At 39.8% G+C, this 15,406-nt stretch overlaps 1 protein-coding gene across 1 annotated transcript in view; it reads left to right on the forward strand.

The window, feature by feature from the left end:
• EBF2 (early B-cell factor 2) overlaps positions 1-14,640 on the forward strand; it is a 36,530-nt gene extending 21,890 nt beyond the window's left edge. The window contains exons 5-10 of the mRNA XM_009707701.1: positions 671-759; positions 1,880-1,945; positions 2,054-2,231; positions 3,719-3,904; positions 5,483-5,650; positions 14,104-14,640. Coding sequence (XP_009706003.1) covers positions 671-759; positions 1,880-1,945; positions 2,054-2,231; positions 3,719-3,904; positions 5,483-5,650; positions 14,104-14,135 — 719 coding nt within the window. The 3' untranslated portion in view covers positions 14,136-14,640. The remainder of the gene's footprint in view (positions 1-670; positions 760-1,879; positions 1,946-2,053; positions 2,232-3,718; positions 3,905-5,482; positions 5,651-14,103) is intronic.
• The last annotated feature ends 766 nt before the right edge of the window (positions 14,641-15,406 follow it).

The raw sequence follows: 15,406 nt of genomic DNA on the forward strand, positions 1-15,406 counted from the left end.
AGAAGTTTTGCAAATAGCATGCAGCATTCACATAAATTTTGTCGTTTGCTTCAAGGTAGCTGCCTCTGAACGCATTTTTCTGGAATACTGCCAGAAAATGAGCCTGTAAATTCAGTTCAGCTGTGCCCACCAGAATGAGCAGGCACGGGGGTGTGTGCACACGTGTATATATGCGTGAATGCACAGAATTCTTTCAAGGCTTAGCCGTAAGCAGAAAGATACCACTAATTCTTTGACAAATTACAGACACACTGGAAGATTGTCCATGAGCACCCTGCAGTTCATTATATAGGTAATGGCACAAACATCTGTACAATTAAATGGGCGGAGTTAGGGGACCTGGTCTGTATAACACAGTCCAACCTTAATAGCTTGTGTGTCCCAGCTTTCTTAGCAGTAGAATAAGCGTTATCCTTGAAAGGAGATTAGGGATCCTCATGCAGAAGTTCTTGTAAAGCTTAGCTTACTCTTCAGCCTGTCTTACACAGAGTGATCAGGGCTCGCCTGAACAGCAGGCAATGTACACTTTCTAGGAACCCAGGCAAGGAGAGGTTTTTCTGTGGAGCAGCTGTGAAATCCATCTTTCTAAGGTAATGTAACTTAGAGTCATACAAAGATATATAGGTACACTCATATAATATGGTGGGTTGTTTTTCTGTTTTCCTTTCAGCTTTAAATGAACCTACCATAGATTATGGTTTCCAGAGACTGCAAAAGGTCATCCCAAGACATCCTGGTGACCCCGAAAGACTAGCTAAGGTAAAATATTTTTAAGGATTTCACTGAGCCCACTAAATATGTTCTTTTGCTTCTAACTAACTCATAGACAACGTTGTATCTTAAATGACAATTACAACTGAACACAAGTTCACCAATTAGTTGTAGGTCCAAACAAGAATGCAATCATGTAGAACCCACAGCTACCAGTCATTTTCATCTGTTAGAGCTCAAACACTGTCTGTGAACTTCTTGTGCTGCTAAAATGAGAGTCCAATGCAGTTATCGTCCCAGTTCATATTCACGGTCTTTTGCATTTATCCATATTGGCAAATCTCTGAACCTAAATGATACATGATAGACCTAAAGGATTTGTTGCAGAGGTCTAACCTTAAGGGAATCTTTTCGTAAAAAACACTTAAAGCTCAGCTTTTTCTGTAGCAACAACTGCAGTATGCATGTGTTGAAACAACTCTGGATTTTATGAATCTGTAATACTGCACAGTGTGTTGATGCGGCATCTAGCACAATGAGAGTGGCATTAATGACTATATTCCTAGATTTTAGTGCAGTACCAAAAGTATATATTATCATCTTTGCATGATGAAAGACTATCGTATTCAGATAGTATACAGTGTCATTTTTTTTCCTGCAACCAGAGGTTAACATAAGATACCTAACTACCTAAAGTGTTTTATTTGTTTGGTTACTGTTATTGAGAAAAAAGTAAACAGACACAGAAATTAATCAGATTTTTATGTGTCTATGTGAAAGAATATTTTGTAATTCAGTAGGGAATGGGATTCCTGTTTAAATTGGGTGTCTGAAAATTGTCTCCGCCTTTGGGGCTGCTGAGCTTGAAGCCGGTTCAGGACTCCGGAGAGCTCCGAGATGAAGATGGGGCCCTGGGCGCCCACCCCGTCACCGCCGGCTCTGTCACCGCACGTCAGCGCTTTCCAAAGTGACGGGTGGTTTGAGATACGGCAAGGGGTGCCGTTTTTCAGATAAGTGGCAAATAACAGCTCTTTAAGGGCCCCAGTTTGCAGAATGACCACACACCAACACTAGTTAGTCACCTCAGAAAATACTAGCCCATCGTTTTATTGCCATTGAAATCCTTTTCTGTCCAAATCTCAATTTTATGCATCTGCTCATCCTCCAGGAAATGCTATTGAAACGAGCTGCTGACCTAGTTGAAGCACTGTATGGAACGCCACATAACAACCAGGTCAGAACGACTGCTCTCAACAGGGGAGCAGTAGACGCTCAGGTTTAGTAATAAACACTAAAAGATTTCTTCCAGTATGTTTTTGAACTTGTGCCTTTCATTCTGCAGGACATCATTCTGAAACGAGCCGCAGACATCGCAGAAGCTCTCTACAGCGTACCGAGGAATCCCGCACAGATCCCGGCACTGTCCAGCTCTCCTGCTCACAGCAGTATGATGGGAATTAACTCCTATGGCAGCCAGTTAGGGGTCAGCATTTCAGAGTCAACACAGGGGAACAACCAAGGTAAGCATTGCAAGTAGTACAGCGTTAATTTAAACAACGAAAAATTGGATCACAGTTGCTTCCACAGTAGTTTCTCAGCCTCTCTACCTGCTCCGCTTATGAACAGAAAGATGGCTTTAAACTGTCAGCACTAGAAGTGGATGTGTGGTGCCATTTTGGGTGATGCTATGTCTGCACCAGGTGCCAGTCACCAGATTAGCTATGGCTGAAATAATTTTTGAGTATTTTTTGATACCAATTTAACCCTGAATTCTCTCCCTGTTCCCCTTGAGTTTTTTTTTTTCCTTTGTTATATCTCTGTTTTCATAAAAGACAAGGACAGCAACTGAAAAAAAACCTCTCACAGTTAAAGGAGGTGGGGAATTTTCTTTTTTATTTTTCAGGCTGCTTCTTCAGTGTTAATTTTACCAACTTGCATATGTTGCATGTATTACATTTACTCCAGATATATTATTGATTGCTAGGAAAACATCCCATAAAATGACATATTAACAGTAATACATCATGGGAGCAATATCAACTTTGGGCATTTTCTGACTCTTGAATATTTTGATTTTTAGCACTTGATTCCAGTAACGTACAATCTGTGGTTGGCTGCACGAATAGCTGTGTTTAACACTCTATGGCAGTAAAACCATGTCATATGAAGTTAATATTACATATGCCATGTCAAAAGTCATCATGTAGGTAATTTTGCTAGTTTTTTTAATAAGGTCTTACCAGCCCTGATGTAGAACTTCATAATATAAATGGGTAGAAATAACCTGACTTGATATCTAAACAGTAACCACTTTTAAAGTAGCTATTGGATCACATCTTTCTAATGAGAGCTTTTCAGTGGAAAAAACCTTTTGCAGCTGTGATAATAGCCTTGTGCTTTAATGCTGATAGCTATGGTGTTCTTCAAGTCTCTTTTTGGAGAAAAAAAAAGAGGGTAAATTTTGGTTCTCAAATATTTGAGATTTTTTTTCTTAAAGACAAAAAATGTTTTTTACTTACCCAGTTTATTCTTTCCCCCTACTAGAGTATCTTCAAAGTCAAGCTGCAAACTATATATGGTTTATAATTTCCCCTTAGTAATGTACTTGCTTTATTTGTAATTCATCAATAATTTGAAAAGTATAACCTGCCCCCTAAAATTGTAGAAAATCCCACTTATATTATAAATTCTACCTCAGAAAAAGATAAGCACACACATTTTTTTTCTGGGCCTTAGAACAAATTTCAACTTTCAACAAATGAAATCTGATTAGAAAAATATATATCAGTTCACTTCAAAACGTTAGTTTCCTACATTGGCTTAATATTGCTTAACTTGAAAGCACGTGCGTAAAAACCACTGAATTTAATGGTACTTGCTTAAGTGTTTAAATTAATCTGGATTTAAATAAGTAATTTATTTAAGCAAGGAATATACAGGAGAAAGTTTTAAGCCAAATCCATTGACATGCTTTTGAAATGTGTGTTGTTGTTTGGGGGTTTTTTAGGTTATATTCGTAACACAAGCAGCATCTCACCCCGAGGTTACTCATCCAGTTCCACGCCTCAACAGTCCAATTACAGCACTTCCAGCAATAGTATGAATGGCTACAGCAACGTCCCCATGTCAAACCTGGGCGTACCGGGCTCACCTGGATTCATTAACGGCTCTCCAACAGGATCCCCCTATGGATGTATGTGCTTTGCTGCTTTTATCTTTGATTCTTGCTCCTGCTTAATTTAATTTATCCACATCAAAAAAATGCGGCAAGTGATGTCTTTCAAGAGAAGTTCTCAAGATTTAGTGAAGACTTTTCTGAAAGGTTCTGGTATATTTTAGTATGAACTAGAAAATGTTCCCATGTTTCCAGAAGAATAGACAAATATTGAATCTTACTTGTTTTTTCCTTCATTTTTTATCTTTATACAGATCCCTAAGTGGCAAAGGCCACAGTAAGAAATGAGGTACAATTTGCAACTTTAGATGCTTAAGCAAGTAGCCATCACTTTTAGCACAGAGACTACTCCGAATCCTATGTAAAAGCCACTCTAAAATAATTGTTATGTGTATGAACTGCGTTATCAATAACTGAGGGTTGAATTGTGGATTCATTTCCTGTGAAAATTTATTACCTTGATAGCCAGAAATATAACAATGAAAGTTAGTATTACTGCGTTTCTAGTTACTAGTTTTACCATGAGCAAGTCTCTCCTCCTTTCATGCCCTGATTTCCCTCTGGCAAGAGTGTGTGTGTGTTAGATAGAGATATATAGATATATGTAAAAGAGGATGAACAGTTAAACAGCTGTTTACGTATTGACTTATTCTTTAATTATTTACCTACACTGTAGCTTACAGAGGTATAGGCTCCCAATAATGTCAGGATCAGGATCATGCCTTTCCAGAAAAAAACTGGTGTCCTGCAAAATATTATTTTATTTTATTTACATTCACATCATCTGCATAAGGACTGACCCACTTTGCAGTGATGATGAAGGCTCCTTGCTGGTCTGAAACCTGCTGAACGATACACTCACAGTTTGAGCTGTAATTTAAGGCTAAAGTGCAACTCAAAGGACGTTCAGATACTTTTCATACTTCCCCTATTCTGGAGCTTTGCCATTGACTTCAATAAGGAAAGGATCGAGTCTGCAGCTTATCGTTGTTCTGATTTCAAACTACTACTTCCATGAGACTTGGGGATTCACTTGAACTCATGTGAAAGACGGTTATTTGTTCCTTGTTTTGCTGAGCAATAGCTGAAATTTTTCTTGGAAGGTAAGCAAACAGTTGCTTAACAAGCTATTGGACATATAATGGGACTTTTTCTTTCAAGATACTTCTTTAAAAAGAAGTCAATTTAGATTAAAATCCAAGCAACAGCTTAAAACATCCCCCTCAACTCCAACCAAGAAAATCTTCATTTTTAAAAAGCTGAGGGCACAGGAATTATCGGCCTCCCCAAAGCACAGACTGTAAATGGACAGGCTGTTACTGTCTACTCTGTTCATATTGACTCTCTCTCTCCCTTGATGACTTACATTTTCTGATATCCTCACCCTTCATTTTAAAAGAATTAAGCACTCTCTTTTCGGAACTATTCAATATAACTATGTCTCTAATTTAGACTTATTTTAAATAGTCAAGTCAATGTGAGAATGAGATCTTCTTTAAGAAGTAAAATGAGTAATCAGAAGGTAGACTTTTTAAGCAGTTTTACCAAATTTCTGTAATTGCATTTCTGATGGGGATTCACTTTTTTCTTTGGCAGTAATGTCTTCAAGTCCAACAGTTGGCTCCTCCAGCACTTCTTCCATCCTTCCATTCTCCTCTTCCGTCTTTCCTGCTGTCAAACAGAAGAGTGCCTTTGCTCCTGTCATCAGACCCCAAGGGTCTCCTTCTCCTGCCTGCTCTAGTGGCAATGGAAATGGGTTTAGAGGTAAGAAATGTACAATTAATATTCAGCCTGCACATGTAAAGCACGCTGTGGTAGTCTGGGTAAACACAGTAATCATTTGAATGCCATTACACTGATATTACAGGACTCGGTAGTGAAAATCTGACCCAATCCAACTGGATTAAAGCAATGCTCCAAGCTTTGTCTATTTGGTTTTAAAACAACAGGGGACAGACACTCATTTATACCAAGAAGGATTTGACCCACGCTGCATTTCAATACTAGCTCTTTTGTGAGGAATGACTTCTCCTTAGGCTTTGGGGACTTGTAAAACAAACGTCTGCCCTGCAGAGTTAATACACAGCTCTGTACATAACAGCCAGTGTCTTGAAACCTGCTGCAAGGTTTAGGCTCATACCAGGAATTGAGCCCTATAGTACATTTACAGCCTTTTTAAAGGTGATCTGCAAAACAAATGTGAGTATTAAGATAAGAATGGAAACCTGTACTAAATTCTTTCTTTTAACAGGCGGGGCGGGGAGGGGGGGGAGCATGCGGCACATAAATACGCTCCAAGTCTCCATAAAAAAAAGCCTTTATAGGGCCTGAGAAGTCATCTGGCTCCTTCAGACTTCACTAGAGATACCATAGAAAACACAACTCTGGGAATTCAACCATGCCCAGAGCCAGTGGTAATTCTAAAATGAGCCCAACAAACCGCACCTGTTGATTTGGGTGCATTATAAATCCTTAGCTAGGCCACAGGGACTTACATAAACTGTGATTATTTTATATAATAAGGAAATTCTAAGTGTGTTGAACAAAAACAATTACATTTTTAAAAGCTAACTTACAGAATTCTGCTATATATCTGAAACAGCTTCTTCCCCTGCCCCAATTACATGAAACTCCGTGCTCTACTAAGATCATCTTCTCCCCATTAACGCAAGACATTGATCTACCCATGTAAATGCACAGGTATCATGTTGACAGGGAATATAATTTGTGTTGAAGTTAAATTTGTCAACCTGCTATGTTGAGAAAGCCTAATTGTTAAGAAGTTACCTAAGGTAGTGCTAACCACAAATCAGTTCAGTGAGAAAATCACTCAGTTTCTGGGAGCCAGAAAAAGGACAGATTAAAAAAAACACTGGCTTTTTATTTAATACTTTTCCTTAACTTACCATGTCTGTGCTGTCTGCTCAAGACTCTGCTTAGCAAGAGTTTATCTCTTTTTTTAACCCTTCTGTAAACAGGTAAAGTACTAGAGACCATTTGGTGCCGTTCATACCATTTAGTGTTTACAACATATTTTATCCAATCAATAAGAGATTCTAAAAATGGAACTTTAATATTAAAGTATAACATAAAATCTGAAAGCTAAAAACCCAGTCCTCACATCCATGCATTTTTACTGACAGAAGTCCACTCCTGAGGTGTTCAGGATTAATCTATCAGTTGAGGGTACAATTACTTGCTGAAATAGAGATGGAGAGACTTGGGCATGGTTAAACCAATACAAAAGTTATTAACCATATCCCCTTCTTTGTGGGATATCTCCTTGTATATCAACACCCTGATACATAAAAATAATAATATGCTACAACTGTTATTTAAATAAGTTCTCAGCAGATACAGTACCTAGTACAAGGGGCCTTGTCGGTCCAACTGCAACAACAGACATGACTCACAGCGAAGGTAGCAGTTGCTTGGCAGAGACAAACACGTCTGCCCAAGGTTTGTTATGCCAGGTCTTTCTAACTATTTAACTATTACAGCCATAGATGCAAATTCTTCTTTCCAACTGAAATATTTAAATTGATGCAAGCTGGGGAGCACATGCTTTGGAAAGGGTCCAGATACACACAGCCCGATATCCAAATTAACGTTCCCACAGTGCTGACAGACAGATGTGGCCAGAAAGTCAACAGGAGGGTCCCAAAGAGGCTTCTTGAATGGACTTACTGTGCTGCAGCAATGGGAGATTGATAATCTCCTCTCCTGTGCCATCGCCCTGTACTATAAACTAAGAGTAGATGTGCTGGTAATGTTAGTTATTTATTTATTTACTTATTTATCAAACTTAGGCATCAGTAAAGACTGACGGAGATAGAATAGCAAAAGCACAGAGCAAGCAGTAAGTATATGCAGGCTCCTTCCCAGCACATCAGGCAAGTGTTTTGACGTTACCTCTCCATTTCCCCACCCATATGGGGAAAACACCTCCCCAACAGGGACTTTTTGAGCCGTAATACAATGTTTGCAACGTACTTTGGCTACATCTTTTGTTCAAAGGCAAAAGTTTCCTGGTGATAGAATCTCCATCCCACTTACTGCATCCTGTTGCAATGAGAATATCAGAAATACTACCAGCACCTCAGGGCACGCCAATCTACTTACAAGCAGCAATGAACATCTAGGATATAGCTTCCACATATGTGAACCACAGCAGTGTTTAAGCCTGGATTAAAACTAGTCTGAACAGAAGGAGGTGTACAAGCTTCATCCTGAGATTAGCATTCCCATTATTCCAGGCAGTTTACAGTACTGCTGGAAATGTTTTTCCAAAAATGTATTTTGGGAGGAACATCTTGGTGATGCTTAAAAGCTGCTAGCAACAGTAGGCCAGCTGGTAGAAAATATATTGTAACTCAAAAGTATTTGCTAAGCATGAAACTTCCCTGGCTACTGGCTTTGAGCTTTGGGCTGCGCAACACAGCCAAGAGATGGGGAATTCCCTCAAATAACCCCCTGTGCCATGTGTTCTTGCTTACCTCTTTCACCTGCCATCTGCTATACATTCTTACAATGTAACAGGACATGATAGGTAGAGAACAAGCAGCAATCCATACTGGACACCACTCACTTCTATATGCTCTCCAAATTGAGAGCAGGTGATCCTGATCAGAACAATTGCCTGCTCCATTCATGTCGTATGTCAAGGCAGTTTAAAAAAGGCACTGGGAAGATATAATGTGACGTGACGCAACACGGCATGATAAGTACACAAATGCCTAATCGACTCACCTCAGATGGAAGGCAGCTGATGGGAAAGGCAAGCAAATTGGAAACTGCTGGAACAGCATGGACCGCTGACTGCCCAGATTACCTTTGGCCAGCTCAGCACATCTCAACATAAAAATGCAAGCTCAGTTACAGGGAATAGCAGGCAAGCCCCAGAAGGTCAGATGTTCCATTAACTATCAGGATCCCAGCCAATCCAAAAGGTATTGAAGTCTGATACCCTTTGGAACAGCCTCAGTTTAGCAAAGGGGACTTCTGCACTATGCTCTAAAGAAATACAGGTATTTGAGTTGAAGACCCAAATTATTAGTATCTTGTCTTGACAAAGTTAGGGGCGTCAGCAGCACTGGGGATTCCAGTCCCCCTGCATTAAAAGGCTGTGCAAACAGGTAACGAGAAAAATAGTTGCTCTGAAAAGTTTGTAAGGTGTGGGATTCAGATGAAATGGCTGGCTCCCATTTACAAAGCGATGGTTCCTGATCATTACCAGTCCAGTGCCTGACCTGCTGTTCCGTGTCGAAGCCTAGCTCCAGTCAAAACGTAAGACCCAGCATTTTAAAGTAACTCTCAACAGAGATTCTAACCAGGGAAAAACAACTGGGCCATTTCCACGCTAACAACGTTCAGCAACATGCCTGAATCAGAATGATTCCAGAGCCTAGACAGTGATTTAAGTATGCCAGGTATATATGAAAAATATGTATCTGTCAGCTGATTAAATTTGATATATTGGAAGGATCAAGTACATTTTTCTCCCCAGTTTATTGGCAGAGAGGTAAGTGGCACAGACTGCTTCAAAATAAAGAAAACATTAAGACATACTTAAAACTTCTTGGTAACACTTAACTAAACAAAAATTACTTATCTTTCATTTGATGGGATGTTAATTTTAGTGGCTCATTATATGTCACAGACTTACTCAGTCTAGACAAAAGTTCCATTTTTTAATGGGAGAAAACAAAAATCTGCCTTTTTTAATGGAAGAAAATATTCAAGACTGTTAGGTGTCACACACAAAAAAGAGGATATTGGGTAAGATTCAATATTGACTTCTCCTTTGCAGGTGAAAACTTAGCCACTTTCTAGTATAACTGGAAAAATACATAACTGCAGAATGGCTATACGTTCCTGTGCCCTTTAATCGTTCAGGCAGCCTTTTGTGCATGTACAGCTTAGCACCATGGTGAGATAGTAACTACATCAACGCAACTCAATAGATGAGGCCAAGTTAACTTCTCTGTCTCTTAGCTAGCAATCAATGGGTTTTGTCTAGATTTTTTTAAAAAAACATGTTACATAGAACATGGTTTAACCTGCTTATCATCTAAAAGAGACAAAACCACTGCTTATTTATAAATATCTCACCTGTCTGTGGTTAGATGATTGTGAATGGATGAATGAAAATCTTCCATCCAAATACAGAAAGATTTCTAGAAAAAAAAAAAAAAGCATTAGTTTCGTTTCCTATGGAGGAAAAAATAAAAATAAATTCTTTAGGAAAAACTTGAAGCTTTTGGCTACTTTTTTAGTGTCTTAGTTGGAACTGTCCTTCACAGATCCTGCACAGAAGCTGTAATTTAGTTCACTTACTGACATTCTAGTACAAAGGGTGATGGTGCCTCACTGATGTTTTGCTGCTAAATGAAAGCCAGTTGTGTTTTCCTCTGAAAATCCTTTCTTTTCTCTATCATTTTCAGTTGATTAGTTACATCATAATAAATGGGTGCCTTGTTTTACAAACGTCTCCGTGGTCTTAATATTGAAAGTAAAACTGCACATTTTCTAGCGGTAGCGCTGCGGGGAGTCAGAGATATCAATAAGGTGAAGCCTGCAGGTAGAAGTTGCACCTTTTATTAGGCCAAATTACACAGAAGCTAGCTCGGCTGCCAACAGCTCGGTGCCTTGCAGTGTGCAAACCAACCTTTATATACAGGACAGCTCATGCATGGAGATGTTTCTGGCATTGCAGGGTAGGAACATTCACTTAAGATGCTCAGAGTAGCACCACTGGAGCACTTTGTTCACCTCTTCAAAGAGCTGTAGAACCGTAGGATTGGAGTTCGCTGGGAACTTGGTGGCAAAATAGGAAAACCAAATGAGAGCGCAAGACGTTTTACGTGACAATGACTGAAAATGCTCAACATCCATCTTCTCTAGAAAGCACAGTTTTTAAACCCGGTTGTAATTTAGATACGAACAAAGCACCCGTGGTATCTGCAGAACCAGATTAGCATGTGTGCAGGCACGTGGACATGCGGACATTTGTACAGCACTCGGCCCCTTTCCACTCCTCACCAAATGGCTGTTGGAATTGCAGAGTCCTTTTCCACTACAAAGCAAGACAGCGTTTTCAGGGGCCACTTGTATACACTAGGCTTATGATCATTATTAATTACAGCCATTAAAGGTGCCTATCACCATAGCATCTGGGTACTACCCATGTTTGATTATTTATTTATAAAAAAATTCTCCAACCCTGTGACAATTTTAATCAAGTGTTTCGGTTGATAATTGCAAGCTGTCAAGGTTAATACAATAAGGCTCATCTCTAATTCCTTTTCCATTTCCCTCCAAGAAAAAAAAGAAAAAGACCCTCTGGGATAATGACTGTGGTTTCTATATTCCCAACTCATCAGGGAGTGTCCTGCATTGAACCACCTTTATTGAAAAGTTACATCGATTCAATATATAGTAATACAGGCAAAAATAATTACAGCTTTGCTAGCAGTGTAAGACCTTAATCCAAACCTCACAAACATTCAATAAAAAGCGATACAGGCTGGGAATAGGCTTTTGACAGTGCAGCCCCAAAGGGGAGTGGAGGTGGGGTGGAAACAGGCAGACGGGGGGTCTGTAAAAAGAGAGAGACCCAGAGAGCAAAGCCGTGCAGATGAGCTGTGGAAAAACAGGTGAGAATTCCAGCCAATACCCTGCACCCTGCTGGTTCTTTGTGGCAGGAGGTGAAGTTGCAACATTAGGATGAAATGCCAGTGAAACAATTAGGCTTTGCTTGTCCTTTCTATGTTAGGTTATAGTTTCACCTGAATTTGTCCACTGGCAGGTTCCAGCCTAACAACTGCGGAGGAGGAGTACCTGTGCTCTGGAGCACGCACTTACAACCTGGAACGACAAAACAGACTTGTCCTGGGGTGGGCAAAAGTAAGGAGGGACGCAGGGACTTGGTACTTGCTCAGGAGGAGAGGAAGGGAGGCGAAAGAGGGATCACCAGAACCCCAGGGGTGATACCATACTCCTGATTGCAGGTGGCAGTTTTGCTGTGCCATCACTAGTCTGAGTCCAGGACTGCTGGATAACATACTACCTTTAATCATACAGTAAAAATGTACTTCCTGGTCAATTTAAGGAACTTTCCAAAGTGTTGCCTCTACAAGTATTCTTAAAATATTTTTGAAGAGATGTGGCAGAAACTGAGGCTTGGTCTTTGCTTTGATCTGCTGGCAGAGGTTCTCCTCGATTAAGAAAATGAAAATAATGTTGATAACGCTAGTATCGGAAAAAGCATTTATGCCAGTATGGCCTAGCCCCCTCGGGAGCAGAGTTTAAACTACACTGGCGACAGACCCTGCATGTCAGACTGTGCTAGCTATAGCGCTCTGCCCAGACCTTCTCAACAGCCACGGACAGAGTCTGACTCCGGCTGTGCTGGGAGAAAAGATTACGGCCGGTACGGACCGGCCAGGCACCATCTGTATAAGTAAGTGCTCCTTTATTTGCTTCAGGCAAAAGACCCAGGCAGGTTACCTCAGACAAACAGTCTAAATTCTTTGAGCTAACCTGGATGATTTTGCCTGAAGCAGATTGGGAAGTGCTGACACAGACTGCTCCGTTGGGATACCTGTGGGACGGCGGCGAGCAGCTGAGAGCACACACTTACCTCTTCGACCAGCCCAGCAGAATCTGGAGTGGGGCATCAATCCAAGACTTAAATCAGGTTTTCTTTTCTAGAAAGGGCAGGCATGTGGTTAACACACGGGGAGAAGGCTCTCCAGTGTCAAGCTGGGACACTACCATTAGGATCAGGTTTTGGGTTTTGGGGGTGAGGAGAAGGAAAGGAGCAGACTGCTCAGTGTTATCAGAAAAGCTCTCTTCTTCTAGCACACCCCACCGAAAACAGGCATACGAATATTCACCTGCTTTATTTAGGGTTAGGTAAATTGCCTGTTTGAAAAACAATAGCAAATTCTTGAGCAATTAAAAGAAGTAGATATTTGACTTAAGGCTGTTTTTGGTTTCACTTTCTCTTTCAGCTATCTGCCAAAATTGGCAGGGACTTCTAGCCCTAGTCAGTTACAAAAATATGAAAATATTTATTTTCCTATTGTATTAAATCATAGACCATATCCACAGTTGTTTAAAATCAACACAGCTTCAATAAAAGAGTCATGTTAGCTGAGGATCTTGCCCTAAGCATTTTTTTTAAACACTATGAACATAAGGGTGAAATTAATTCTCAGAGGACAGCGCTTTAAACACATGAATAATCCCACAAATTTCAGTGAACATAAATCTTTGCAGGATTAGGACCTTGCACTGCACTGAGGCCCCTTTGAAAATATGACTCACTCATTTGTTATATAAATACGTATAAACTTAACTTACCCCTCAAAACCTTTGGGAACAGCACCAGTTCCAGGCAGCTTCAAATGTTGCTGTTGTCAGTTATGAAGAATATAGCTGCGATTAAAGGCAGTGAGAGTGACTAATAAATGATTTACATAAACCCAGTGGTCTGGGAATGTGCCAGGTAAGACTAGAGCGATTCAGACATACGGGGTAAACCAAGCAAGAAAGAGAGGCCGGTCCATTATTTCCACTGAAACTAAATGAGCAAACCCCAGCTCTGGCCTTGTCCAGCGATTCGGGACTTGTAATTCTCCGCCTGGGTCCCGTCAGCAGCGCGCAGGCAAATTCCCGTTTGCGTTCACATCTTTCCTCACTCGCAACTCCCTTTCTGCAGGGAAGTGGGCAGGCTGAGTGGGGAGCGGACAACCCTGCTCGGCTCTGGTTTTCAAGAATGATTTTGAGTGTTCAACTTGAGAAAGCATGAGAAATCTGATGTTTTGGGGACAGTTCTGAGCAATGTCCATTTCCAAGGACATCTCTCAGGAGAAAAGCACTCAAAACCAGTTAGGTGTTCCCGAAAATTCACATACCGAGACTTGAATTAATCCTCTCTCTCTTTTATCCATTTAAGAACCACAGTGGGCCTTGGCTGTTGGTGATTTAGGATGAACTAGCACATTATCCATTGCCTGTGGTCATTGCCAGTCTCACCATCTTAGTTCTCACTAAAGCATAAAAACAGTAAAAGAAACGGAAGGGCTAGTTTAACCTACAGCTAAGGCCAGTCCTGCGATGCATGACTGCACACAGAAGGGTGAAGGGCTCAGGTATATTTTGTTCGATAAAAAATGTGCCCAAATTTCATCTTTGTCAATTTTCTTTTTCAGCCATGACTGGTCTTGTCGTTCCCCCGATGTAAGGAAGAGGCAGCTTTGCTCCTCTCCCTCTTCCCTTTTTTCCTCTTTTTTTTTCATTTTTCTTTTACAGCACAAAACTACTTATTGTGATGGACCACTAAAAAGAAAAAAAATAGCACTACAAGCTCTTTTTTGGGGGAAATCCAGGCCCAGGAAAAAAAAAAAAGGAACATTTTTTATGGACTGGACAAGATAGAAGTCTGCATCTTTTAACCTGTTTCATATTTCTGACACAACCACGTCAACTCCTGACACATTGTGAATGAAGAATCAGCTGAGAGCCAGGACGAACAACAGTTGGCAGAACGGAATCAGAAATGCAAAGTCTTTCTTGAAAGACGTGAAACCTTCCTAAGATTTGTAAAATATTAAAAGGAGAAAGAAATTGGCAAAATGATTCAAGCTTGATATTTTGGATACTATTTGTTTTACTTTGTAGGGGAAAAAAGTTGAAGTTTCTATTTTCTATGGAGCCTTTCAGATATCGATTTAGTTTATGCAGAAAAAAACTCAACAAAACAGGGTACCAGCATGAAAGAATTTCTAGGACAAACTGACATGAATGATGGAACTTTGGTGTATGTGTGTATTTGCTTATAGTTTAACCTCTTTAAAAAATGTAAGATGTTTTACAATTATTTAAATAAATAAACTTGTAACTTATTGTATGTAGAGGTAGAAATTAAACCCTTTTTTGGATTTTTTCCTCCAGTTGTACAATGAAGAAAAATGATGCAAAAATGTAGTGATAAGTTTGAGATATATTATTACTGCTGCAATTGCTCCTCACTCTTCCCTCTTACTGAATTCATGTGCAAGGATGTATAGGATTCTTTCTGATTAACAAAATCATCAGAAACTTTTACATGCGTTGTGGTATACAGGTCACTAATTCGTGTATGAATTTTTCATCCCCCTCATCTTTCCCCCTTCCATTTTTTGTTTCAATTAAAATATTCAGGTACTAAGATTAACTGCGAAGTTGCAAAGCAAATGAGAGGCACGTAGGGATTTGAACAAATGGGATTTTTCGTGAGGTACTGAGTTTGACAGATTCAACGTATGAATTAGGAGGGAAAGGGTTCTCTAACATATTGTTTTCCATGTAGTTAGAACACCTTAAGTTCAGTTATACTTCATATTAAGGGTGCATTTATAAAGGTAAATATGTATTTGAATAATTTACGCACTTTTATCCTGAGTCATTAAAAATGGTAAGTATTTTCCATTTATATATCGAAGTTCATAGAAGTAATCAATTGCTTTGAATTTT

This window comes from Cariama cristata, unplaced genomic scaffold, assembly GCF_000690535.1.
Source record: "Cariama cristata isolate BGI_N322 unplaced genomic scaffold, ASM69053v1 scaffold36789, whole genome shotgun sequence".
NCBI classification, from domain to species: Eukaryota; Metazoa; Chordata; class Aves; order Cariamiformes; family Cariamidae; genus Cariama; species Cariama cristata.